General features: G+C 37.6%; 1 protein-coding gene across 1 annotated transcript in view; it reads right to left on the bottom strand.

Annotated features, from left to right (window-relative positions):
* The window catches only part of ENPP3 (ectonucleotide pyrophosphatase/phosphodiesterase 3), an 85,546-nt gene that overhangs the window by 41,398 nt on the left and 19,535 nt on the right, over nucleotides 1–24,613 (bottom strand). Inside the window, exons 6-15 of the mRNA XM_036317281.1 lie at nucleotides 23,472–23,532; nucleotides 18,535–18,632; nucleotides 12,574–12,653; nucleotides 10,741–10,860; nucleotides 10,095–10,204; nucleotides 8,509–8,574; nucleotides 7,875–7,947; nucleotides 4,503–4,611; nucleotides 2,532–2,660; nucleotides 2,136–2,167 (exon numbers count right to left, since the gene is read on the bottom strand). Coding sequence (XP_036173174.1) covers nucleotides 2,136–2,167; nucleotides 2,532–2,660; nucleotides 4,503–4,611; nucleotides 7,875–7,947; nucleotides 8,509–8,574; nucleotides 10,095–10,204; nucleotides 10,741–10,860; nucleotides 12,574–12,653; nucleotides 18,535–18,632; nucleotides 23,472–23,532 — 878 coding nt within the window. The remainder of the gene's footprint in view (nucleotides 1–2,135; nucleotides 2,168–2,531; nucleotides 2,661–4,502; nucleotides 4,612–7,874; nucleotides 7,948–8,508; nucleotides 8,575–10,094; nucleotides 10,205–10,740; nucleotides 10,861–12,573; nucleotides 12,654–18,534; nucleotides 18,633–23,471; nucleotides 23,533–24,613) is intronic.

The following is a 24,613-nucleotide window of genomic DNA, read 5'->3' as shown; positions in this document are numbered from 1 at the left end:
TCTACACGTTTGGATGTTTCTTACGCAGACATGAGGAAATGATTTTTTTCTACTTTCTTATATTCTCGTTTATTTTAAGCCTTAATAATCTCATAAATATTTCAAGTCTGTGTCACTATTATCTCATGCTCAAATTATATAATAAAAACAAGGCACTATGAACAACAAAAAAAACAATTTTAGAAGAAGTACAGAAAGTAGGAAAACAAAGTCTGTTATAGAATGAAGGGGGGGAGAGAAAAAAATTATTGCACAGATATTTCTGCCATTTTTTTTCTTGCTTACTTTGCTATCTTTTCTAGGTTTATTTTTCTGCTTTTCCATTTATTATTACTTCCTCCTCAGCCAGTATTTTTGTAACGTCCAGGCAGCTTCCTCAGTTACAAGGGACTAGAGTGTGCTCATAAGGACCACAGATAATTTGACAAGTCACACTTTCCTAGCTGGGCGAGTATGTAGCCAGAGTAAATCCAGAGAAAATTTGAGGTACACTGCTGACCCATGAAGAAGTACATTATTACCTTTTGCACTTGAAAATTTCAGATGAAGACACTAGAGTTGGGATGAAATTTTGGTTATTTTATCCTAAGAAAAAAGTTGATACTGTTGTCTGTCATGCAGAATGTAGTGGAATTCACTGAGTTGCCAGTTTGTATTTGGTTATGTTTGTCCAATATAAACTCAATATAGGCCCTGAAACAGCAGTACTGGGAATATTGTCCTATCACAAGAAATATTTTCCTGGAAATAATGGACTACTTTGTGTAATGGTGGTCCATTTTTTCAGGTCTAGTCCATATCTGTTACGCCATGTAATGGATTTCCAAAGCCTATGGCATCCAATCCCCTGCATCAGTGGGATTACTTGAATTTTTCCCTTCCTCATCTCACCAACAAGACTTTAGCTATACAGATCATGAGGTGAGGGATAAAAGGGAAAACAATATATGGATTTAGAGAATACAAACTCTCAACTGCTCATGCAATAATCAGCATGAACACACTGCATGTATGCCCGTCACCAGTAGGGGGTGAGAGAGCCTTGCATGCTTACTCAAGATCAGAATATTTGAAGGTGTCAGAGAAAAAGGGAGTGATTAACGCTCTAAAGCAGCGGCTCTCAACCTGTGGGTCGCGACCCCTTTGGGGGTCGAACGACCCTTTCACAGGGGTCGCCTAAGACCATCGGAAAACACATATATAATTACATATTGTTTTTGTGATTAATCACTATGCTTTAATTATGTCCAATTTGTAACAATGAAATTGGGGGTCACCACAACATGAGGAACTGAATTAAAGGGCCGCGGCATTAGGAAGGTTGAAAACCACTGCTCTAAAGGATTTCTGCTCTAGTGGTCATTCTACTTCAAACTTGTAATGGGTCCCAGGTGATAGTAAGGTTATTCTTCACCTGGTGTATCCATAATCATTCACATTTCAACCTGATAGTTTGTACTCTAATTGCATATCACCTATACTTTAAAAATAATTAGCCCCATCCCAAGCAATGGTAAACTCATGAATATAGTAGTTGGAATACATGGATATAGTAGACATATATTTATTAATAGACTTTAAATACAGAACTATTAAAACTACCACACAAGACTATCTTCAGGGCTTTCCAAGTATCATGAACTCTACCTTGAAAAATTCAGATTGCTTTAATTTCTTTGGAATTTGCCCTGCTTATTTTCTTACAATCTGGGATGTGGGAACCAACAAAAAGCAGTTGCAATTGCACTTAAAAGGCAGAGATGATTTTTCTGACCAGTACAAAATGATCTGTAGGATTCTATGATTCACTATGTTCTGATATTAAGTCCCCCACAAAAAAAAAAAAAAAAATGTGGAAGGCAATGTTGCCTGAAGCTCACTAGACTGGCCGCTTGGAATGAAACATCAGCCCATTCGGTGAAAGCTAGGAGTCAGTGCCATGTTACCCCAAACTAATTTCCTGTAGTGGTGTCAACTCCAAAAGGAAAACAACCAAAATAAAAGCAACTGATATGCATGTAAAATAATGTTGACAGAAGTTTTGGACTCAGAAATATGGAATATAAATTTCCTAACACCCAGGTTAAGGACATTACATTAACTTCAATATATGTGTTAGGAGACTGTATACTTACACTGAGGTTCCTAATAATTTCTTCAGAATCAACTGTTTCAAAAGAAAAAACATAATTCACATTACAATGGATTCTTAATAACTGCACAAAATGTGACCGACTCAGATGAATTTGACACAAACATTTATTAATGACTATGATTTGGTAAAAGTAAATAAAAAATTACTTCAAGAAAATAATTATTTTAGCATTTAAGAATGGAGTAGATATATTATTGTAACCTAAAAATATTGGGTATTACCACAGTCTTTATAGACTGAACAAATTTCTCATTTGCTTCTCTGTGGTCTTCCCAAGAAGTCAGAAGAGCGGGCCTGGTAATCCCTACATCCTCAGAATAGGGGGCTAAGATTACTCAGTTTTACTCCCCCCCCCCATAGGCATCTTTATACTTACAGCTGTAGAAGTCGTTAGGTATATTACGAGTTCTGATGCGGGGAGAAGGCCCTTGATACATGTAGAAGTTTACTTGGGAAAAGTAATCCGTCATATATTCCACCTGGTCACAGTAAGTCTGAGCCATTCCTGAAATTAAATATATATATATATATATTGATCCTGTCAAGTAGGAGACATTTTATGTTAAAGATCTCAAACCAAGTTTTACTGAGAACCTCTACAGATTACCCTATTACTGTACTCTAAATGGCAGACCCTGAGCCCTAGCCAATTTGGCTCAGTGGATAGAGTGTTGTCCTGCAGACTGAAGGGTCCCAGGTTTGATTCTGGTCAAAGGCACATGCCCCAGTTGCAAGCTCGATCCCCAGTAGGGGGCATGTAGGAGGCAGCCGATCAATGAATCTCTCGTCATTGATGTTTCTACCTCTCTCTCCCTCTCCCTTCCTCTCTGAAATCAATAAAAATATATATTTTTAAAAAAATAAATGGCAGACTCTGAATGTCCTGGCAGATGAAGAGAAGGGTTTATAAGAGGAGATTGCACAGGAACTATAAATAGATCATTTGTTTGATGTGGATCAATTAAAGTAATTTCAAAGAAAATCCTCTGTAGGAATCGAATTAGATTTTACAATATCTGACTTGTCCCCAAGGTAACATTTTATTTATTTTTTATTTTTTTATTTTTTAAATATATTTTATTGATTTTTTACAGAGAGGAAGGGAGAGAGATAGAGAGTTAGAAACATCGATAAGAGAGAAACATCGATCAGCCGCCTCCTGCACAACTCCTACTGGAGATGTGCCCGCAACCCAGGTACATGCCCTTGACCGGAATCGAACCTGGGACCTTTCAGTCCGCAGGCCGATGCTCTATCCACTGAGCCAAACCGGTTTTGGCAACATGATATATTTTAAAATAAAAAAGTAACATGCATTTTTAAAAAACAATACATGAAGAGAATGTTCACATTACATAAGTGTATTATTTAAATTTATATAAGTAGCATGTCCTCTAAAAACAATTTGGTAGTTAAACCATTGCATCTGAAGATTCTTCCAACTACATCTAAATTTTTTAAATATTTTATTCTTTACATTTATTTTTATCTAATTTTATTAGACTATCTCCTTTAATTTTAAAATAATAGGCCAAAGTGTTAGGGCATCTTTTTAGAGAATTTAAAAATAAATTACTACTATGTTTCATATGATCTTAATGTTCTAAAAGATAAACAAAAGTTTTGCAGACGTGCTCCTTTTCCCTGCCTCGCCCATCCTGGCTCCTTCATAGCCTTTGGAGGACACTGAGTACCCTCCTAGAGAAGATGGTGCTGACCAGCCCAGTTGAAAAAGGTCCATTTCTGCCTTCTGTACTTTCACATACACCATCTCTAATACAGTACTCAGCATTAAGTAAGCACTTGAAAAGCAACTGTTAAATGGCCGAGTACTTTACAATTGGGTGAGTGGCAGAGGATGTGGCAGCTGTTCCTTGTCATTTAACACAGGTTAACCGAAGTGAAGAGTGGGCCTCAAGTAGACAAATATGAAGGGACAAGGACTTTATAGAATTGTATTTACGTAACTAAAAAAAGAAAACAAACAAAAACCCACAGGGCAAGGTAAAACTAGCCAACATAGGCAATCTATTTGGACAAATCACCCACCAATAAGAAGGCCCCCCCAAAAAACACTTTTTTAATGAATGAATAACAATCTAACCACATCCATTAAGTACTACTAACTCCATTTTTACCAAAAATATAAGTGTATGAATGGATTTTCAAAAGAATGTTAGAATAATTAAACTAGAAGTTTAAACTTTCAGTCCTCTATTCATCAAAGCCTATCTAAAACCCATTCTTGGCTTATTCAACAGTTTCCAGGTCTTAGACAATTTAAAATATCACTACTCTTTTTGTAAGATATAATCAATGATAAACATAATATTTTTAAAAAGCATACCATGGTCAGCCAAAAGGATTATATTGACACAATTGTCTAAGTTCCGCTGTTTTAGACCTTCCATCAACATTCCAAAAGCGTTATCTACTACCTGTAAGGCTTTAATTACCTAAGGGGCGGGAAAAAGAAGTTTAGATTGTCTTCATGAATTAAGGTTTAACAAACCAAATCATTATCTAATCATGTGAAAACTAAACACATTTTCTTCTCTGAAATTGCTGGTATTTTAAATAGGACATCAGAGACCAGTGCCTGGTTTACCACGTTTACCAAATATCAATTCCCTAAATTTCTATAGACAAAAATGTAAATTGTGTTCCCTACAAAGGAAGATAAACTACTGTCCAGTAAACATCTGAGAAAAATGTTCAGCCTCAACAACCATGACTCAACTGCAGAAGTTTTGATGATAGTGTCCAGTACTGGGGAGTGGAAACGTCTATGGGAACCTAAATGAGTACACACATTCTGGAAGATCTTATAAGACCATGTGTAATCAGAAAGGTAAAAGGGGGCATGTCCTGTAACTTAATAACTCCACTTCTGGGCACTTGTCCTAAATAATCATTTAGAGTAGAAATAGAGATTTACATACAAAGATAGTCATCACATTACTTATTTAAATACAAAAATAAATAAATTATACCACAGCTTTAAGAAGACATACTTGGCAGCCATTACAAAATAATTTTAAAGCACAATGGCCTAGGAAAATCTTGCACTACAATGTCAAACATAGAAAATTCAAACCAAATTGTACACATACACACTAATACATATTGCATAATCCTGATTTTATTTTTAAATATATATAGTTAGCATTTCTTAGTAAGCACACACACGAACAGAAAATTAAAAAGAAATATATCAAGGTATTATTAACAGTGGTTGTTTCTGAATAGTGAATTGGAGTATTTTATTGCCCATATTCTTTTGTGTTTTTAAATTTTTCTACACTTTATCAATATAGCACATTGAAATGACAAGTTTTAAATGAATAACTTTCTATCTTTTATTTTTTTTTTTAAGTGAATAAGCAGGTGTAATAGCCATGGATAGGGGGAGAGAGAATGTTTAATCTCTCTTGGTACTATTATAACAATGATTGCTTTTTTTTCTTTTTTAAGAAAGAATTCTACTAGCCAATTTCTATTAAGAGCTTTAGTGCATTATCTCATGAAATCCTCATAGCAAACATTCATGGCTGGTATTACTGGAACTTCTAGTTGTAGAGACCAGGAAATCAGAGGCTTAAAGAAGTTAATAACATGCTCATGGCCCTACCTTTAATAAGAGACAGAGGAGCACTTGAACTCAAACCATCCTTATCTACTGCTAAATCCATCAACTCGAGATGTTTTCCTGACCCTCATTCTTAGGGTGACCTTACACTCTGGTTTGCCAGTGAGAGTCAGTTTCTACCTACTGTCATGGCATAATTATGTCCCCTTTCACAGTCACCCTACTCACTCCTCCCTACTACACCAAGAGCCCGTCCAACCCGTCCTCTCCCAGCACCAGGCACTCTGCTACTGTTAAACTCTCCACAGTTTTGAAATCATCTGTGCATACGACCACCTCCGGAGCCAGTGTGTGCTCCTGCAGGGAAGGGACTGTGCAACCTAACTCATCACAGGCTTCTAAGGAAGCAGAGTCTTTGTAAAGTACACGCTCCATCGATGGCACATTTTACCGACCAGGAAGTGACCGGATGCCAGACCCAACTCTAGCCCAGACAAAGGGGTTAGCTGCTGTTATTATTCTTACCATTACTGTATTTGTCTAGCCATCTGTCCTTTTGCCTGTCTGTCCATTGGCCTATCCTATGTGATTCTCTGGTGTGCACAGCTCCACCCTTGATCAAGTTGTTTGTGAACTTTTTTCCTGTTGTTATTCAGAGGAGAACTTTCTCACCAGCCCCAGCCCTCACCCTCCCCAACTAGTTTAGAAGCTCCTCAAATTCCTCTCAGGGCACCCTGATCTTTTCCTTTGCAGTATTTTTCATAATTATATACTTAAGATGTATTTGAGTGCTAAACTAAAGCATTGATTAAAAATAAGATATGGTGCCTTTCATTGTCAATTCTGGGGGTCAGAGAAATGTAGATTATAGCATACTCTCACAAGGGATTAAGCATATCAAAAATGAATAACAATTCAACTAGAAAAAGAGAAATGGTGAATATGCTTTAGAAAGTTACTGAGCCATTCACTGTAATAATCACCTGATTAAGTGTTTAATTCTGTGCCACAGTTTCGAGTGGAACAGAGTTTCGAGTGGGATACCATTGTAGCATAGAATTAAACACTTAATCAGGTTATGAAGCAACTGAAGGGTTAAAGTGGTAAGAATGGGCTGGGCCTTCTATTAGAACTCATTTGGGTTTAATGGGAAGAAAGGGAAAAGGCATTTCTGATAAACAGTAGTCATGCTGCCAGAATAAATATGCTTGCGTTCCAACTGAGAACAATTCAGGATAATTGTTACATGAGTTTCCATGGGGTGGGGAAATGCCTTTTCATCTTTATATCAGTGGATTTTAGAAAAGACATAACTTTTTTTTTTAAGTAACATTGAAGACTTAGATTTCTGTTGTCAGTGCATAACAGAATGGTTAGATAATGAAAAAACTAATGTTAAGAAGTCTACTTTAGTTATAATGGAAATCCAGGAGGGGAATAATTCTGCCTGAGACAATAGCATATTAAATCCAATTACAAGGAGCTTATAAAGGGAGCTGGGCAAGAATAGGCAGCTGGGTATCCCACATGGACTTGCAGGTGACTTAGCTTGAAATGGGTCACAGCAACATTAGATGGGCAGCCCGAGCTGGTTTGGCTCAGTGGATAGAGCGTCAGCCTGCGGACTGAAGGATCCGGGTTCAATTCCAGTCAAGAGCACATGCCCAGGTTGTGAGCTCGATCCCCAGTGAGGAGGCATGCAGGAGGCAGCGGATCAATGTTTCTCTCCCATCATGGATGTTTCTATTTCTCTCTCCCTCTCCCTTCCTTTCTGAAATCAATAAAAATATATTCAAAAAATAAAAATCATATTAGATTGGCACATGCAATATCTAGCCTTGATGTTTTCATTATACGAAATAAGAGTGCTACATCTAAGCATTCAATAAATGTTTACTAAATGAGCCAAAATGTGGTTAATACGATAGATATCCTTTCTAGACATTTAACTATTGTATGTTTAATAAGGCAGATAGCCTTTTCAGACTTTTAACTATTTTTATCTCCACGTGTATATACATCAAATACCTTTATTTGCATTGACTGGGAATTAAAGAATACCATTTTATTTCGTAGGTTAGGGCTAGATGATATGACATTTATATGTTGTTTTTTTTAAAAAAAACTTACTCCACCACTGACTGGTCCAAAACTATGTCCTGCAGAATCAGGCTGTTCCACGTATAGTGTATAAAAACTGGGTCTAAGGGTAAAATTGAAACAGAGGAAGACATTATTGACTTGGAATAAACTTATAGGTTGGAGCTGGGAAGGTGGTAAATCTAGAACTTTGTGGCAGTTTTCTTCTCTTTTTCTCTGGCCTCTTTCCATTCCTCCAGGTCCAGAGGTCCACCTCAGCAGGGAGACTCTCCAAATGGGAATGAAATAAGACCTTCCAGGTGCAAGCATGGGTCTGACTCAGTAACAAAATCTGCCTTGTTCTTTCTATTAAGAGTTGTCTTGTGCATGTGGGCTGAAGGGTCCTGGGTTTGATTCTGGTCAAGGGCACATGCCCAGGTTGCAGGTTCAATCCCCAGAAGATGTGCAGGAGGCAGCCGGTCAATGATTCTCTCTCATCATTGATCTTTCTCTCTCTTTCTCTCTCCCATCCTCTCTGAAATCAATACAAATATATCTTTTTAAAAAGGAAAAAAAGTGCCAATTAAGAAAAATGTCTTTTTCAAAAGTGGCCATTTAAAGTAAAGAGATAATTTCATTTTATACCCACAAGTATCCCGTTGTGCCAGCACGTCCCTGATGTTACCTTTCAGCTTTGGGCAGGTCCAGCCATTTTAACAATGTAGAGATCCTCTGTTCATATGGGACACTACTGCAAAGTAGAGTAAATAATTGTTTTTAATTAAGCAAATCAAGAATAATCCCATTAGATTCTTACTCAGAAAGGCAGGTTGATATTTTTTGGATATCCATTTGTGTTCAAATATGATCAAAATACTGAAAGGGGTACAGTATTACTTAAAGGGATTCCTGTTTTCAATACCCATATATACAGTTGCCTCTCTATAAATCAAATATAGTTTTCTTCCTTTCTCATCTTTGTCTCCTTCAATTTTCCCCCAACTAAAATAAAAGACCGATAATGATTAGTCATTCATTTAATTTGTTTATTTTTATTTATTTCATTCACTTGTGCATTTATAGATGAAGCTCCTATTGCCAAACACTATTTGTTCATTTTGAACAGAATTTATTAGTGAGCAAACCAAAGACGTTTTTTTTCCTAGAGATTACATTCTCTTGAAGGAAGTCAAATAATAAACAAGAAATCTAATACATGAGATACATGGTTTACTAAAACTAAACTTCTATGAAAAATGAGAGAGATGAGCAGAGAAAGTGACCCTGAGAAAGTGGGGTGGGGTGGTCTGGAGTTTAAAATCTTAGTGTGATCAGGCCAAGACAAATTGAGAAGGTAATTTTTTGAGGAATGGCCTTAAGGAGGTGAGGGAAGAGGCTACGCAGGTACAAGAGGTGAGATTACTTCAAATAGAGAACCGCCAGCGCAGACCCAACAGCAGAAGCAAGCCTGGTGTGTGGAGGCCCACTAAGAAGGTCAGCATGGCTCAAGCACAGGGAGTGCCCAGGGAAGTAGTGAGAGAGGAGGTTTGAGAGGTGGGGTAAGGGACAGTGGGGTTCATACCAGGTAGGGCCTTGTAGGATTTTATACTGAGTGAAACAGGGGGCCATTGCATTTTGGGGTACAAAGGAGTGTCTTAATTGAACCTGTTTGAGGTTTTTTTGTAAGTAATCATTCTGGCTGGTAGATTGGGAATAACTTATAGGGGACAAGAATAGAAGCAGGGAGACGTATAAAGATGCTACCATTGCCCAGCTGGGGTGGCTCAGTGGTTGAGCATCGACCTATGAATAGGAGGTCCTGGTTCGATTTCTGGTCAGGGCACATGCCCAGGTTGTGGGCTCTATCCCTGGTGGGGGAAAGGGGTGTGTGTAGGGGGCAGCCAATCAATGATTCTCTCTCATCATTGATGTTTCTCTCCCTCTCCTTTTCTCTCTGAAATCAATACAAATATATTTTAAAATAAAAGGGCTAGCAAAGTAATACAGGCAAAAGATGATGACAGCTCAAACCAGAGTGTTTATGTTGGAGGTAATTAAAAGTTCTCAGACAGCACATATTTGAATTAGAGCTACAAGCATTTACTGCCAGACTGGATGAGGGATGTAAGAGAAGGAATCAATGATCACTTCAAGATTTTGGGCCCCCACACTGAAAGAATAGAATTAGCATCAAGATTAAAACCACAAAAGGGAAAAAAAACCCTAATCATTCTTGTGGAGATGGGGTTATATCTGCAAGTGTTTCACTACCTGTTGTAAGGCGCATACATGGTAGGAAAGGAGCCATTTATAGCCACGTCTGATCCTGGCCAAAAGTAGGTACCAGCTTTTAAGCCTTGATACATTGCTGTCAGCCAGATCTATAAGAAGAGAAATGTTAAGAAGTCAAGGGAATAAATCAGTTTAGGTAGAAATGGTGCCACTTATTAGAAACTAAATGATATTAACAGTTTCAAATTACATTTAATTATTAAAGTATATTTAAACTATTAAAAATTTTCTTTGTAGCACTTAAAAAAAAACATAATTATCCAGGAATCCACCTGAAAGATAAAAAAAAAAATGTAGTAAAGTGGTAAGGAAGAAGATATTTTTTTAATTGGTAAATTATAATTTATCTTTCCCTTTTAAAGAATTATAAAACAGAATGAGGGGGGAAATTAACAGATAATCTTTCCAAGTAACTTCCAAATTGATACAGCATCCAAGATTCAACAGGATCTTGTTGAATAATCATAAATATTTAAAAGGTTATAAACGGTTGTTAAATACCTTCCCACCCCCAGTCCTTAGGATTAGAAAACTAATGTGAAACTCAAAGTGGAGAGAGAAGGGGGGTCCCCTGTCACAATGGGAAATGGAAGTTACTTTGGTGCCCCAGGCAGATACTACATACTGGTTGCCCTTGCCACCAAGCTGGGTTATCTTTCTCCTTCGAAGAAAGTGAAAAATTCTTGTTCAGGTTTACGTCATACATATTATTGTCAATGATGCCATGTGATTCCGGGTATAAGCCCTAAAATAATAATTTCAAAAAAAGATTTAAGATAAACTAATACATTAATAAAGCATATATTTAAATTGCAATAGCATAAAATCTATAACTCATATCTTGGAAAAATATCATATACATTTCAACATAAACCCCTGAATATGAATTCAAATACATATATATACACACTAGATATGGTTTACCTAGTTCTACCATACAGCAGTAAATGAATGATATTAGGTAGGTGGTATGTGTTGAGGGTGTTAATATAACCCTTGTGAGATTAATAGCTATTTGTTGCCCTAGCTGGGTTTGCTCAGTGGGTAGAGCATCGGCCTGTGGACTGAAGGGTCCCAGGTTCGATTCCGGTCAAGGGCATATGCCTGAGTTGCAGACTCGATCCCCAGTGGGGGGCGTGCAGGAAACAGCCGGTCAATGATTCTCTCTCATCATTGATGTTTCCATCTCTCTCTCCCTCTCCCTTCTTCTCTAAAATCAATAAAAATATATTTTTTTTTAAAAATAAAAGATAATAGCTATTTATTAATTCAGGTTTCCCATATCACAATAAGGATTAGCCACTGGTTATGTTGGCAATAATGTCAAGAAATTTACTACACAGAAGCTTTTAAGCATCGAATTTCTTAGCCAAATAGGTGAAAATGTGTCACCAGCAAATTAAAAGAGAGCCTTCCAAGTCTCTATCCATCTTCCTTTCATCCACCCATCAATCCAATCATTCCTTCAATCCAATTACAAATATTCATTCAATCATTCCATACATTTTCTTTCTTTTTTTTCCCACATAATATTAAATTAATTTAAGGTGTAAAATATAGTGCTTAGACATTTTTATAACTTACAAAGTGTTCACCCCAGTCAATCTAGTATATGGTTTGTATTCTTAAACCCTCGCCCTAAGCATTGAACACACATTTTCTATGATATCCCATGCAGTCGTAATAACTTTCAGATATTTCAGAACATAATATTAAATTAGTTTAAGGCAGCCCATCAATGATTCTCTCTCATCATTGATGTTTCTATCTCTCTCTCCCTCTCCCTTCCTCTCTGAAATCAATAAAAATATATTTAAAAAAATAAAACACTGAATAAGATTTAAAAAAAAAAAAAGACTGAATGCAAAGTAGTAAAGACACAGTTATGACTTTGGCAATAAAGACTGAGGCCGAGGTCTCCTTAAGAAGTCTTCTAAATCTATAAATGTTAAATAACTTAATTTTCCTTTGAGTTCATTTTGATCATTTCACCTATATCTTTTTATACATTGAGGAGAATTTATTTACTTTATCTAAAGAGATATAGCCAGAATCAATTGATTTATAAAACAATTTTATCAAGTTACATATAATGAAAAGATCTTTCCCCATATCAAAGTGGCTGTCCTCATTCATAGCCTGTCATTCCCAGCAGACCTTCAGATAAGTGGAGGCTCATCAAGAGATCAGAGGACAATGTTATTTCTCACACCCAAGAGGCTACCTGGCTTATGATAAAGGTGAGCTAACCTAATGCCTGGACACTCATTCATAGTTATCACCTCACAGCACTGGATTGGTCTCATACTGACCCTTCCTATCCCAAACTAAGCCATGAACTATCGCCATATGTGCTGGTAAAATATGTGCCACGGGGCTCCTCCATGCAATTCCTGCCTAAGCATGTCTGGTGGTGTGGTCAGTTGCATGTCAGTCTTCCACTAGGCCAAGAACTTACCGTGACAATGGTGTAATGATTTGGAAAGGTCTTGGTAGGATAGACAGATCTCAGGTATTTGGAATGAATTCCACATGTTTCTGCAACAAAGTATAGTGAGAAATTAAGAAGTTTTTTGGGCCGAAACCGGTTTGGCTCAGTGGATAGAGCGTCGGCCTGCGGACTGAAAGGTCCCAGGTTCGATTCCGATCAAGGGCATGTACCTGGGTTGCGGGCACATCCCCAGTAGGAGATGTGCAGGAGGCAGCTGATTGATGTTTCTAACTCTCTATCTCTCTCCCTTCCTCTCTGTAAAAAATCAATAAAATATATATTTTTTTTAAAAAAAAAAGAAGAAGTTTTTCGGATAACTAAAAATCTGAACATAAGTTTCCCAGAATGGATTGAAGATAGAAAGGGTTTTAAATTCTGACACCTAGAATTTCTCAATTCCAAGGAATCTCAATTTTTAGGAGAGGAGTGAGATAAGTCAAGGATCCACAAATAATTTTTCTGTCAAGAGCCAGATAATAAATAGGTTAGGCTTTGCAAGTCCCTATGATCTCCATTGCAACAGCTCAAATTGTGCTCTTGAGATCCAAAAGCATCCATGGACAATACTTAAGCAAAAAAAGCATGGTTGTGTTCCAGTAAAACTTTATTTATGGTCATTGACATTTGAATTTCACATAATTTTTTCGTGTCACAAAATATTCTTTTTTTTCCTAACCATTAAGAATGAAAAACAATTCTTAGCATTTACCAGGTCATACAAAAACGGGGAGGGTAGGCTGGATTTGGCCCATGGACCACAGCTTGCTAACCCCTGAGCTAAACATACCCTAAATGATACACAGCCAGCTTTGTTTTTGCTGCTCCCGTCTTCCTGACCCAGGCCATTACATTAGAATTTTTATATAACATTTGCATCTCAGCTAATAGTTCTTACATGTAAAGTATCCAAAAGAACCAAAGTCAACAAAAATAGTAGGAATTTGATTTGTATAAACACATAAGCCCATGTCATGTAGTAATGTTTACAAAATGAGCTAACTTTGCTGCTTATTATTTCCAGTAGTTTTCATTTGGTGAGCTAAGTTTCCTGTAATCTGTTTTCCACAAAGCACGGCATTAATTTTGCTTTCAATTGTTCTGTTGTTTTGTGTCTGTGCAAGCATTCTGTGCAAGGACGTCAGAAGCATTAGAGCATTGCCATTTCCTTTGCAGCAGTGAAACACAAGAAGCTTTTCATCCTAAAATCCTGTCCACTAATTCTCAAAGAGAGCTTCACCATTATAGTTCCCGTTAGGCTAACATTAAACGTGGAAATGATGGTTGTCCAGAAAGTAACAAACTTTGCAGCTTGAAATAACGAATGTTTTCTCAAATATGTTTGGAGTTAATCTCCTTCCCAGCCTCAAGTCCAATGTTTCCAGTATGATCCAGGAATTTTCTCCTTTAGAACCTTCTTGGGATCCATATCAAGTCTATTGAATAGGACTTTGGTGGGATGAGGGACTAGGTAGAAAGTGAAGAAAAGGGAGCTCAAAAAAGTCTACATTTTTAACAAGCATCCCAAGTGCTTCTGATGTACTTAAGTTTGAGGCCTGCAGTAGAAACTGACTCAGAAAGTATAATTTAAAGAGAGAGAGAGAGAGAGGGGGGGGGGGAGAGAGAGAGAGAGACAGAGAGACAGAGAGAGAGAGAGAGAGATTAAAAGACTTTTTAAAAGTCAGGAACTCCAATAAATAAATATTGTCCTCAATCAGGGAAAGACAATTTTAATGTTGTTAAGAAGTCATACAAGGAAATGAAATAAAATATAATCCACTTATGATTAAAAGAATTTAAGTGGTGGGAAAATCATACAATAAACAGAGATACAGTCAGTTTCTGTTCTTATTTCCTTGAAACATGAATGACACTGTAAAGTTCTTAATACCCAAAGGCAGAGTATAAATAAAATACAAACTAAACTACTGGTAATGTGAAAACATGACACCTCCCTAGTTCAAATGTCTCAAACAGGACACACCTGCTAATGATCTATAGCCTCAGAGGAGCTATTATGGAACAACTCACAGAAAACAAGATCTCCTACCATTTTTTCTTTTGGATGTTAGGGACCTAAAGTGTGACTGAATAGAATAATTCTGAAAGAACAGATGATATATCAATGAGTGTAGTTGCTTCTGCAGAGAAAAATAGGAATATCAAGAAGAATAAGAGTATTTTGTTGTTGGTGGTTGGCTGGTTGATTCTTACTGTACACCCTTTAATGCATATAGTTTACTCCTTAAGAAAACATTTTTTAAGTACCAATCAAAAAATTTGAAAATATAAGTGGGGTAAACATATATCCATAATAACTATGAACTATAAGAAGGAACAGAAGGCTAAATGGATGAGTAGGTGAAATAGCTGAAGACGGTACAGATACAGCAAAAGTAGTACTAGGAACGAAGTTTATAGTAATAAACACCTGCATTAAAAAAGAAATTTCAAATAGCCTAATTTTGCACATCAAAAAAACAGAAAAGAAAAACAAAACCTAAGTTAGCAGAAGAAAAAAACACAATAAAGATTATAGCAGAGCCCTGGCCAGTTTGGTTCAGTGGATAGAGCACCGACCTGTGGACCAAAGGGTCCTGGGTTCAGTTCTGGCCAAGGGGATGTACCTTGGTTGCGGGTTCCTCTTCGATCCAAGCTCTGGTCAGGGCTCATGCAGGAGGCAACCAATCTATGTGTTTCTCTCACATCAATATTTCTCTCTGTCTTTCTCTCTCTCTTCCACTCTCTCTAAAAATCAATGAAAAAATATCCTCAGATAAGAATTAAAAAAATAAAAGATTATAGCAGAAAAAATGAATTACAAAATAAATAAGGGAAAATGGATTTTTAAAAAAGTGGTATAAATGTAAAATGAAATTTTATTCAGCTTTAAAAAAGGAAGAAAATCTAATCCTACCACATATATGAAACTTGAGGACATATACGTAATATAAGCCTGTCACAGAAAGGCAAATACTGCATGATATCACATAGATGAAGTATCTAAAAGTTCAACTCAGCCCTAGCTGGTTTGGCTCAGTGGACAGAGCGGTGGCCTGTGGTCTGAAGGGTCCTGGGTTCGGTTCCGGTCAAGGGCACATGCCTAGGTTGTGGGCTCAATGCCCAATGGGGGCATGCATGAGTCAGCCAATCAATGATTCTCTCTCATCGTTGATGTTTCTATCTCTCTCCCTCTCCCTTCCTCTCTGAAATCAATAAAAATATATATTTTTTAAAAAAGTCCAACTCATAGAAGCAAAGAATAGAATAATGGTTGGCCGAGGCTAGAGGGAAGAATAATTGAAGAGCTGCTAATCAGTAAGTATAAAACTTCAGTTACATGAGATGAATCAATTCTAGAAATCTGCTATACAACATTGTGCTTATACATAACTATATTGCATTAGATAATTAAAATCTGTTAAGTGGGTGAATCTCATAATAAGTGTTCTAAACACAATAAAAATTTTAAAACAAGAGAAGGCAGACAGCAAATAGCATCTGCTGTGGAGAATTTAAGTGTTCTACTGTTCATGAATGCCAACCTTGCTAACTCTAATCTTCAAAACTCTGCATATATGCCCTAACCGGTTTGGCTCAGTGGATAGAGCATCCGCCTGCAGACTGAAAGGTCCCAGGTTCGATTTCAGTCAAGGGCATGTACCTTAGTTGAGAGCATATCCCCAGTAGGGGCTGTGCAGGAGGCAGCTGATCAGTGTTTCTCTCTCATCGATGTTTCTAACTCTCTATCCCTCTCCCTTCCTCTCTGTAAAAAATCAATAAAATATATTTAAAAAAAACAAAACTCTGCATATGTTACCAGCCAGACCTACTCGTTACTACTACTCTTGTTCTATCCCTGCTTTCCTACCTAACTTTCCAGAAAGTCTGACTTCCAGCTCAAGCCAAATCACTTCTACCAGTATTTCACCTGTTATTTCCTGATCTTGGGCCTGGCCCTTTGTTCCACTCACACTGAGACAAAACAATGACCTCGCCTTCTTACTTCTTGGGAGTTGAGTGCCAAGAGTCCCCTTGGTAGACAGTGATATGACTCACTGAGCTGTGGTATTAGTTCATACTCAGGTTCTACAACCACTATAGCCCTACCCAATTGAGGCAGCTTAAAGGGACACTAGAGATGGGGTTCTAGACTTCCTTAAAGTGATGCCTGCTGTCATGTACCTGACCTGAAGCCTACCATTCTGGGAAGTCCTAATTCTAATGCTTTAACCATATCTGCTCTTAATTGGGCCTCCTGGTTGGCCTAGTTAGTAATGTTTTCACACAAGATGTTGTCTTGATGACTTAAAAAAATATTTTAAACTTTTGGGGAAAACTCTCAATGGCCCAATATTTCATTGGCAATATTTCATTTCCAATTCTCAATGGCATGAGAAAATAGATAATTCCACGTTAAGGGCCTCCGTTCAACCTGGCTAGTTAAACTCACTTTAGGACGCAGAATTTTATATCTAGATGTCAAGGGAAATTCAGATAAGGAAATAGAAACTGAAAGGTTTTAACTAACTTTCCAGGCCAAAGTAATTCAGCAACATATGACAAGTACTGCTTTTTGAGCCAAATCTATCAGAGTCCCAAACTCTTAATCTCTTTGCTAAAGATCTGGCTCAGAGTGAGAAGCTCAAGAGATAAAATGCCTTGTATTGTAGGGGAAGTAGTTTATCTGTCTACCATCATGGAATTTTATAGCTGGAAGTAATAGTAGAAATCATTAAATCTAATACTCACATTTTACAAATGAGGAAACTGAGACTCAGAAGCGGTAACTGACTTACTCAGGGTCAAATATAAATTTTTTAATTTGGAGAATAATAAAAACTGGAAACCAAGAAAATTATCATAAAATTTTAGGAACTTGGAGATTAAAAAATAATAATAAAAGTGATGAGGGGCCCTAACCGGTTTGGCTCAGTGGATAGAGCATCTGCCTGCGGACTGAAGGGTCCCAGGTTGGATTTCGGTCAAGGGCATGTACCTTAGTTGTGGGCACATCCCCAGTAGGGGGTGTGCAGGAGGCAGCTGATCGATGTTTCTCTCTCATCGATGTTTCTAACTCTCTATCTCTCCCTTCCTCTCTGTAAAAAATCAATAAAAAATATTTTAAAAAATACATTAAAAAAAAGAAGTACAATATCATAATAAAGATGATAAAAATGATGACAGTGATAAGTTAAAATCATCCAATGTGCACTACAGCTATATTCTCAAATAGGAAGTGACCATTTTACAGATGAAGAGAAGACAGTACCCATAGGTAAGGCAAACTTGTGGGTGATCTCACAACTAGTAAATGGTAGAGCCTAGTTCCAGGAACTTTGATTGAACTGGACATAGATAATGGACTATTCACTACTGGAGTATTGGTATGTGCTGACTCTGTCCAGTCTACTCGGACTTCTTCAGGATCATGTCTCTGCTAAGACCCAGAACCTAGGTCTGACAAACACCAGCTTTGAGACAAAAGATATATTCAAATACAAAACAAGCCCAGCCAGTGTGGCTCAGTGGTTGAGCGTCGATCTATGAACCAGGAGGTCATGGTTCAATTCCTGGTCTGGGCACATGCTCAGATTTCATAGGGCGCATGCAGGATGCAGCTGATCAATGATTCTCTCTCAGCACTGATGTTTCTATCTTTCTCTCTCCCTTCCTCTCTGAAACCAATAAAACTATATTTAAAACTACAAAAAAAAAATCAAAATAAACAAAGAGACAAACATGTTACAAAAAGAGAGAGGAGCCAAAAAGTATGAAAAAAAGATATGATGTAGTAAAGTCATCAGGATCTTGAGAGGAATCAGGATAAGACAACCCACTAACGTTAAGGTAAGAAAGAGGTGCATCATCTAGAGATTGACTAACTAGGTGTCCTTGTTATTTGCATGCCTTTGGTTTTAGAAGACTTACTCATTTTATCAATATTAGGCATCAGAGTACTCCATGTCTGTAAATATTCTGCTCTAAATCCATCCATGGAAAACAAAATAACTGGTGGCAGATCAAATCTAAAAATGGAAAACAAGAAATTAGATCATTATTATGATTGTTAAAAATACTCTTCTGTTCTCTAAATTAAAAAGTTCTTAAGGAAAAAATAGTTCTAGGTCAAGTTTCCCTTTCTATTTTTTAAAATTGTTATTTCCCTTAATTATTAGTATTTCAGGTATTTTAGTAATCTAAAAAAATAGACAACATTTTTTAAAAACAAGTATTACATAAATTACCCGGGACTTTCAATTTGAGATCTACTACCCTTTGAGTTAACATAAGTTTGACCAGTTTTCTTTATTTCCATTTACTCCTTGGCATTGGCAAACTATGACATCCAGGTATACCATGGGTGAATTTTCTCTAACCCTGAAAATTTATGACAAGGTACTGTGCTATGGAGAAAGGAAAAGGATTTGGGCCTCAGAAAGACTTAAGTTCAATTATCAACTTCATTCTTTACTACTTACTTAACCCTAAGCAGTTACCTAATCTCTCAAAACTTTATCCCAACCCACTCACCCAATATGTTAGAATCATTATAGCATAGCACATTAGTACATTGTGTCACCTTAAGTATATTTAGCATTTTACAATAGTAGATATACATGGAGCTAATTAAATGTAGTTTTACTATACTGGTTACCAGCATGCAAGCAAAGTATTAATAGCACATGACCAGAAAAGGGGATCTATATTGCTGACCTTTCATGGTCCTAGCTTTGGATAAGGAGACAAAAGCAATGATTACTGAATCCAATGCTCACACTCAAAAATTACAGAAGTTACAATTATTCTACCATCTTTTGATTATAATTATGATACGAAATTTAAGAACTGTAAGCTTTTGAGATGTTTTATTATTCTAAAGTTCTACATTTTGTCTTTCCACGTATCTAGTGCCCATCTAGTAGATGAGTGGATAAAAAAGCTGTGGTATATTTACACAGTGGAATACTATGCAGCTGTGAAAAAGATCTCTTACTCTTTGAGACAGCATGCAGGGACCTGGAGAGTGTTATGCTAAGCAAAATAAGACAGTCAGAGAAAGACAAGTATTATATGATCTCACTTATATGTGGAATCTAACAAACAAAATAAAATGATGAATAAAATAGATGCAGAGACATGGAAGCATGGAACAAACTGTCAAATCTCAGAGGGGAGAGGACAAGATGAAATTAAACAAAGAACTTATATACATATGTGCATAACCCATGGACACAGACAATAGAGGGGTGAAGGCCTGGGGGTGGGGATGGGAGCAGGATAGAGGGGGTCAGTGGAGGGAAAAGGAGGGACATCTGTAATACTTTCTTTTTTAAAATATATTTTTTATTGATTTCAGAGAGGAAGGGAGAGGGAGAGAGAGATAGAAATATCAACGATGAGAGAGAATCATCAATCGGCTGCCTCTTGCACACCCCCTACTAGGAATCGAGCCCACAACCCAGGCATGTGCCCTTGACTGGAATCGAACCTGGGACCCTTCAGGCCACAGGCCTATCCATGGAGCCAAACAGCTAGGGCAACATCTGTAATACTTTCAACAATAAAGATAAATTAAAAATAAATACAGTTCTACATTTTTACTATTCTAATATCACAGGATATTAATATTAACCTCAAAAGCATTACAATCTCTTTTTAGACCAGTATTTAAGTTAAAACTATAGAAGATAACTTTTGGATTAGAGCCAGAGACAGTCTTTTTTTTGCATTCAATATATTTTTACTTTAAAATTCTTACCTGTATTCCATATACAGATACATTTTATAGATGTACAGTTTATAATTTTTTCCTAACTGAGCTCCACTGTGTAGTCATCATGTAGAACGAGACACAATATTACCAGCACCCTGGGACCCTCCTTTGTGTTCTCCTCTAGTCACAAACCACACCCCACCAAGGGTGATCAGAATCTTGAATTCCAACAGCATATTTTAGCTGTGCCCATTTTTATAATTATGTACAAACACAATCATTTAGTTTGTATTTTGGTATGTCCAGCTTCTTTTACTTAACCATTTCATACCCCCCGCCAAAAGGAAAACAATTTTATCCCGTAGGTGAGAGAGAGAGCCCCAATATTCTTATCAGGAATATTCAGAATGCTGATAGCAGCTAAAAATAAAATAATTTCAACCTTAGCTGATTTGGTTCAGTGAATAGAGCATCAGCCTGCGGACTGAAGGGTCCCGGGTTCAATTTCTGTCAAGGGAACCTTGGTTGCAGGTTCAGTCCCAGCCGTGGTAGAAGCATGTGCAGGAGGCAACCAATTGATGTGTCTTTCTCACATCGATGTTTCTCTCTCTCTGTCTCTCCTCTTCCCTTCTACTCTCATTAAAAATCAATGGAAAAATATCCTCAGGTGAGGATTAACAAAAAAAAAGAAAAAAATGTACACACACAAAAATAACAACAACAACAAAAATGGGGAGGGGGCCGAGACCGGTTTGGCTCAGTGGATAGAGCGTCGGCCTGCGGACTGAAGGGTCCCAGGTTCGATTCCGGTCAAGGGCATGTATCTGGGTTGCGGGCACATCCCCAGTGGGAGATGTGCAGGAGGCAGCTGATCGATGTTTCTCTCTCATCGATGTTTCTGGCTCTCTATCTCTCTCCCTTCCTCTCTGTAAAAAATCAATAAAATATATTTTAAAAAAAAAATGGGGAGGGGGTTGTAGAGGTGGAAAAGTATAGGTACAGGGGGATAAATGATGATGAAAAAAATAACATATATATTTAAAAAACACAAGAAAAGATATAATATAATTCCATTTATATGAAAGTTAAGAATAGGAATCTATAGTGATAGAAATCAGAACATGAGGCATTTTTCTGGGGTGATGGAAATATTCTGCATCTTGGAAATATTCCATACCTGCGGGTTACACTAGTTTCTGAACTTCCAAATCTCATTATACTGTACACATAGTGTGAACATTTCAATGTCTATGAATTATATCTCAAAAGTCAAAAATGGGAAATTGGGACTGTTTTAACTATAATGTAAAGAAAATTCATTAAGAAATTAAAGAGGTGTATTGCAATTTGCATTGGAAAATACTTATTTTTATCATAATGCTAATTTTTTAAAAAATTGTGTTTATCAATATGCTATCACAATAACTTTGCAGCTTCAGAACAGGATCAAACATCTATGAGATCAAGATGTTGATTTAATTAATGAATAGAAAAGGAGCTATGTAATAAGCCTGACAAGCTATGGGGGAGCAGCCACACAGGATGCTCTGATCACTGATTCCTAGCTGGGCAGGTCTTATCAGGTAGTCACATTCCAGACATATAGCTTCTTTAGCAAAGGTCAGTCTTTACCTTGAGTGAACCCTGTCCACTGCTCTTAACCATCCAGGTAAATGCCTTTGAAATGTCCGAGTAATTTTCTATCCTAGATCCCTGGCGGCACAACCGCAGGCCCCACAGCACAAGACAACTGAGCCTTTTTCCTGCATACCATCGCTATGTGCTGTAAATGTTAATTTTTAACTACCCTGCACCCACCAATGTAAAAAAAAAAAAAGTAGGTGTTTAATAAATAAATAAATATTTTTAAAGTGTGTGTTTCTCCATTTTGCTATTTATCCAAACCTTCCACCTCTTTAATCTACCTCTGGTGGATTTCATGTAACTCTCCTTACATCTTCTCCTTTGATTCTAATATATAAAAACCATAGGCTCAGTGCACAAATTCGTGCACAGGTGGGGTCCAGCCAGCTGGCCCAGCCCAATCGGGGTGGGTCGGGGCTGGGCCTGTCGGGAGGAGGAGATGGCAGGAGGTTGGTCGGCCAGCCCTCCCCGATCAGGGCCCGATCAGGGCCAGGCCAGCTGGGGTAAGGGGCCGCGGGCAATTGGTTAGCGGGCCCCGCCGATTGGGGTTGGGGTGCCGATTGGGGGCCAGTGTCCTAGGGGAGGGGCCATGGGTGGTTGGCCAGCCGGCCCTGCCCCTAATAGGGGTGGGGGGGCTGATCTGGGGTGGGGCTGGGTGGGGAGAGGGGCTGCAGGAGGTTGGCCAGCCAGCCCCGCCCTTGATCACCGGTTCGCTGGCCACAGTTGGCGTCATAGCAACCAGTCATTAGGTCAGTGATGGCGAACCTTTTGAGCTCGGCATGCCAGCATTTTGAAAAACCCTAACTTAACTCTGGTGCTGTGTCACATATGGAAATTTTTTGATATTTGAAACCATAGTAAAACAAAGACATATTTTTGATATTTATTTTATATATTTAAATTCCATTTAACAAAGAAAAATCAACCAAAAAATGAGTTCTCATGTCAACTCTGACACACATGTCATAGGTTCGCCATCACTGCATTAGGTCGTTATAGCCGTTATGGTAGCTAGCTTCTTATATGTATAGACTAGAGGCCCGATGCACGAAATTCATGCAAGAGTAGGCCTTCCTTCCCCCAGCTGCTGGCATTGGCTTTCCTGTGGCACCCGGGGCCCAGGCTTCCCTCGAAGCCCTGGCTTTGTCCGGAAGGTCGTGGGGGAGGATGTTGGGTCTAATTAGCATATTATGCTTTTATTATTATAGATAAGCTGCAAAGCTGCCATTCTCCAGAGTATTTTCTCCATCCATTGAGATTTTGCTCCCCAGCATGTCCTCAAACTTTTGGCTCAAATAAACTTACAAAACTTTTCTATAGACGGTTCATTATTTTGTTGACAATTCTCACATGAAATCTACTGAACTTGAGTTTGAGTCATAAGAAATCCAATCTTATGTTAACTTTTTTGTTTTGAAATGTAAACAGAGCAAATTCCATCCTGCCTCTCAGTTACATTCCCACATGCCACCTGTTAAAGAGGAAGAAAATGCCCCTTCATTCTCACCCTTCTGGACACTGAGCCGTCGGGGCTGTGCCACACTTCTCTTTCACCCATGGGGTTGCTCCTGAAAAGCATAAGATAAAACTCTTTAGATTGCTGCCCTACAACAAGAAAAGAGAAACAAATGTTCAATGGACATGATCTTTCCAAACTACAATTCGTGTTACTCCAATGAGTAAATTCTTCCAGAACATGTTAAGTGCTGTTTCATATGTTGGCAAGGTCAGTGCCTCTGGTGATTTGTTCCGATCAGTAATCCACACTAACTGAATATCAGGAAGCTCATCTTTACTAAGAAAAATAAAGGGAATTCCTTGAGCTTTAGAAAAGGGACAATTCCTTTTTCTTTTATTACTAATGGTTTTACCCTCAAAAACAATATTTTCCCATTAGAAAAAAAAGTTTAATAAATATAGATATACAGCCTAAAAAAAATAAAAGAAATCATTAAAAAGAGAAATAGCCAATGATAATAATTGATATAAAAATAGGGGGAAATTGAACAAATTTCAAAGGTCTTAACTTAAAAATTCTTATTCCATAGATGTTTCTGTTTATAGAACATTCCAGCTAGTTAATAAAGTATAAATGATAGAATATGAATGTCATCATTTGCATACTCTAATGGATCTAGGCAATGATCATCAATAGCTAACATCTCCCCAAAAAGAGATAAGCAGACAAGATGTGCCTTTTTTTTTTAATACATTTTATTGATTTTTTACAGAGAGGAAGGGAGAGGGATAGAGAGTTAGAAACATCGATGAGAGTAAAACATCAATCAGCTGCCTCCTGCACACCCCCTACTAGGGTTTGAGACTGCAACCAAGGTACATGCCCTTGACTGGAATCGAACCCAGGGCCTTTCAGTCCATGAGCCAATGCTCTATCCACTGAGGAAAACCAGTTAGGGTGACAAGATGTGCCTCTTGATGGAAGTTACACACCATCTATGAAATATGCTTGCAAAATAAACAAATTGCACCAGAATCTGAACCATCCTCAGGTTCTAACTGCCAATTTGCAGGGGATACAGGGGATGATATGATACCTATCACAGGGGATGCAATATGCAACACCCAGATAGAAAACTCTGCAAGACAAATGACCCAATTTCTCCAAAATGAAAATTGCAAGAGGAAAAA

This window comes from Myotis myotis, unplaced genomic scaffold (assembly GCF_014108235.1).
Source record: "Myotis myotis isolate mMyoMyo1 unplaced genomic scaffold, mMyoMyo1.p scaffold_m19_p_7, whole genome shotgun sequence".
NCBI classification, from domain to species: Eukaryota; Metazoa; Chordata; class Mammalia; order Chiroptera; family Vespertilionidae; genus Myotis; species Myotis myotis.
This window is presented reverse-complemented; position numbering and strand designations above follow the sequence as displayed.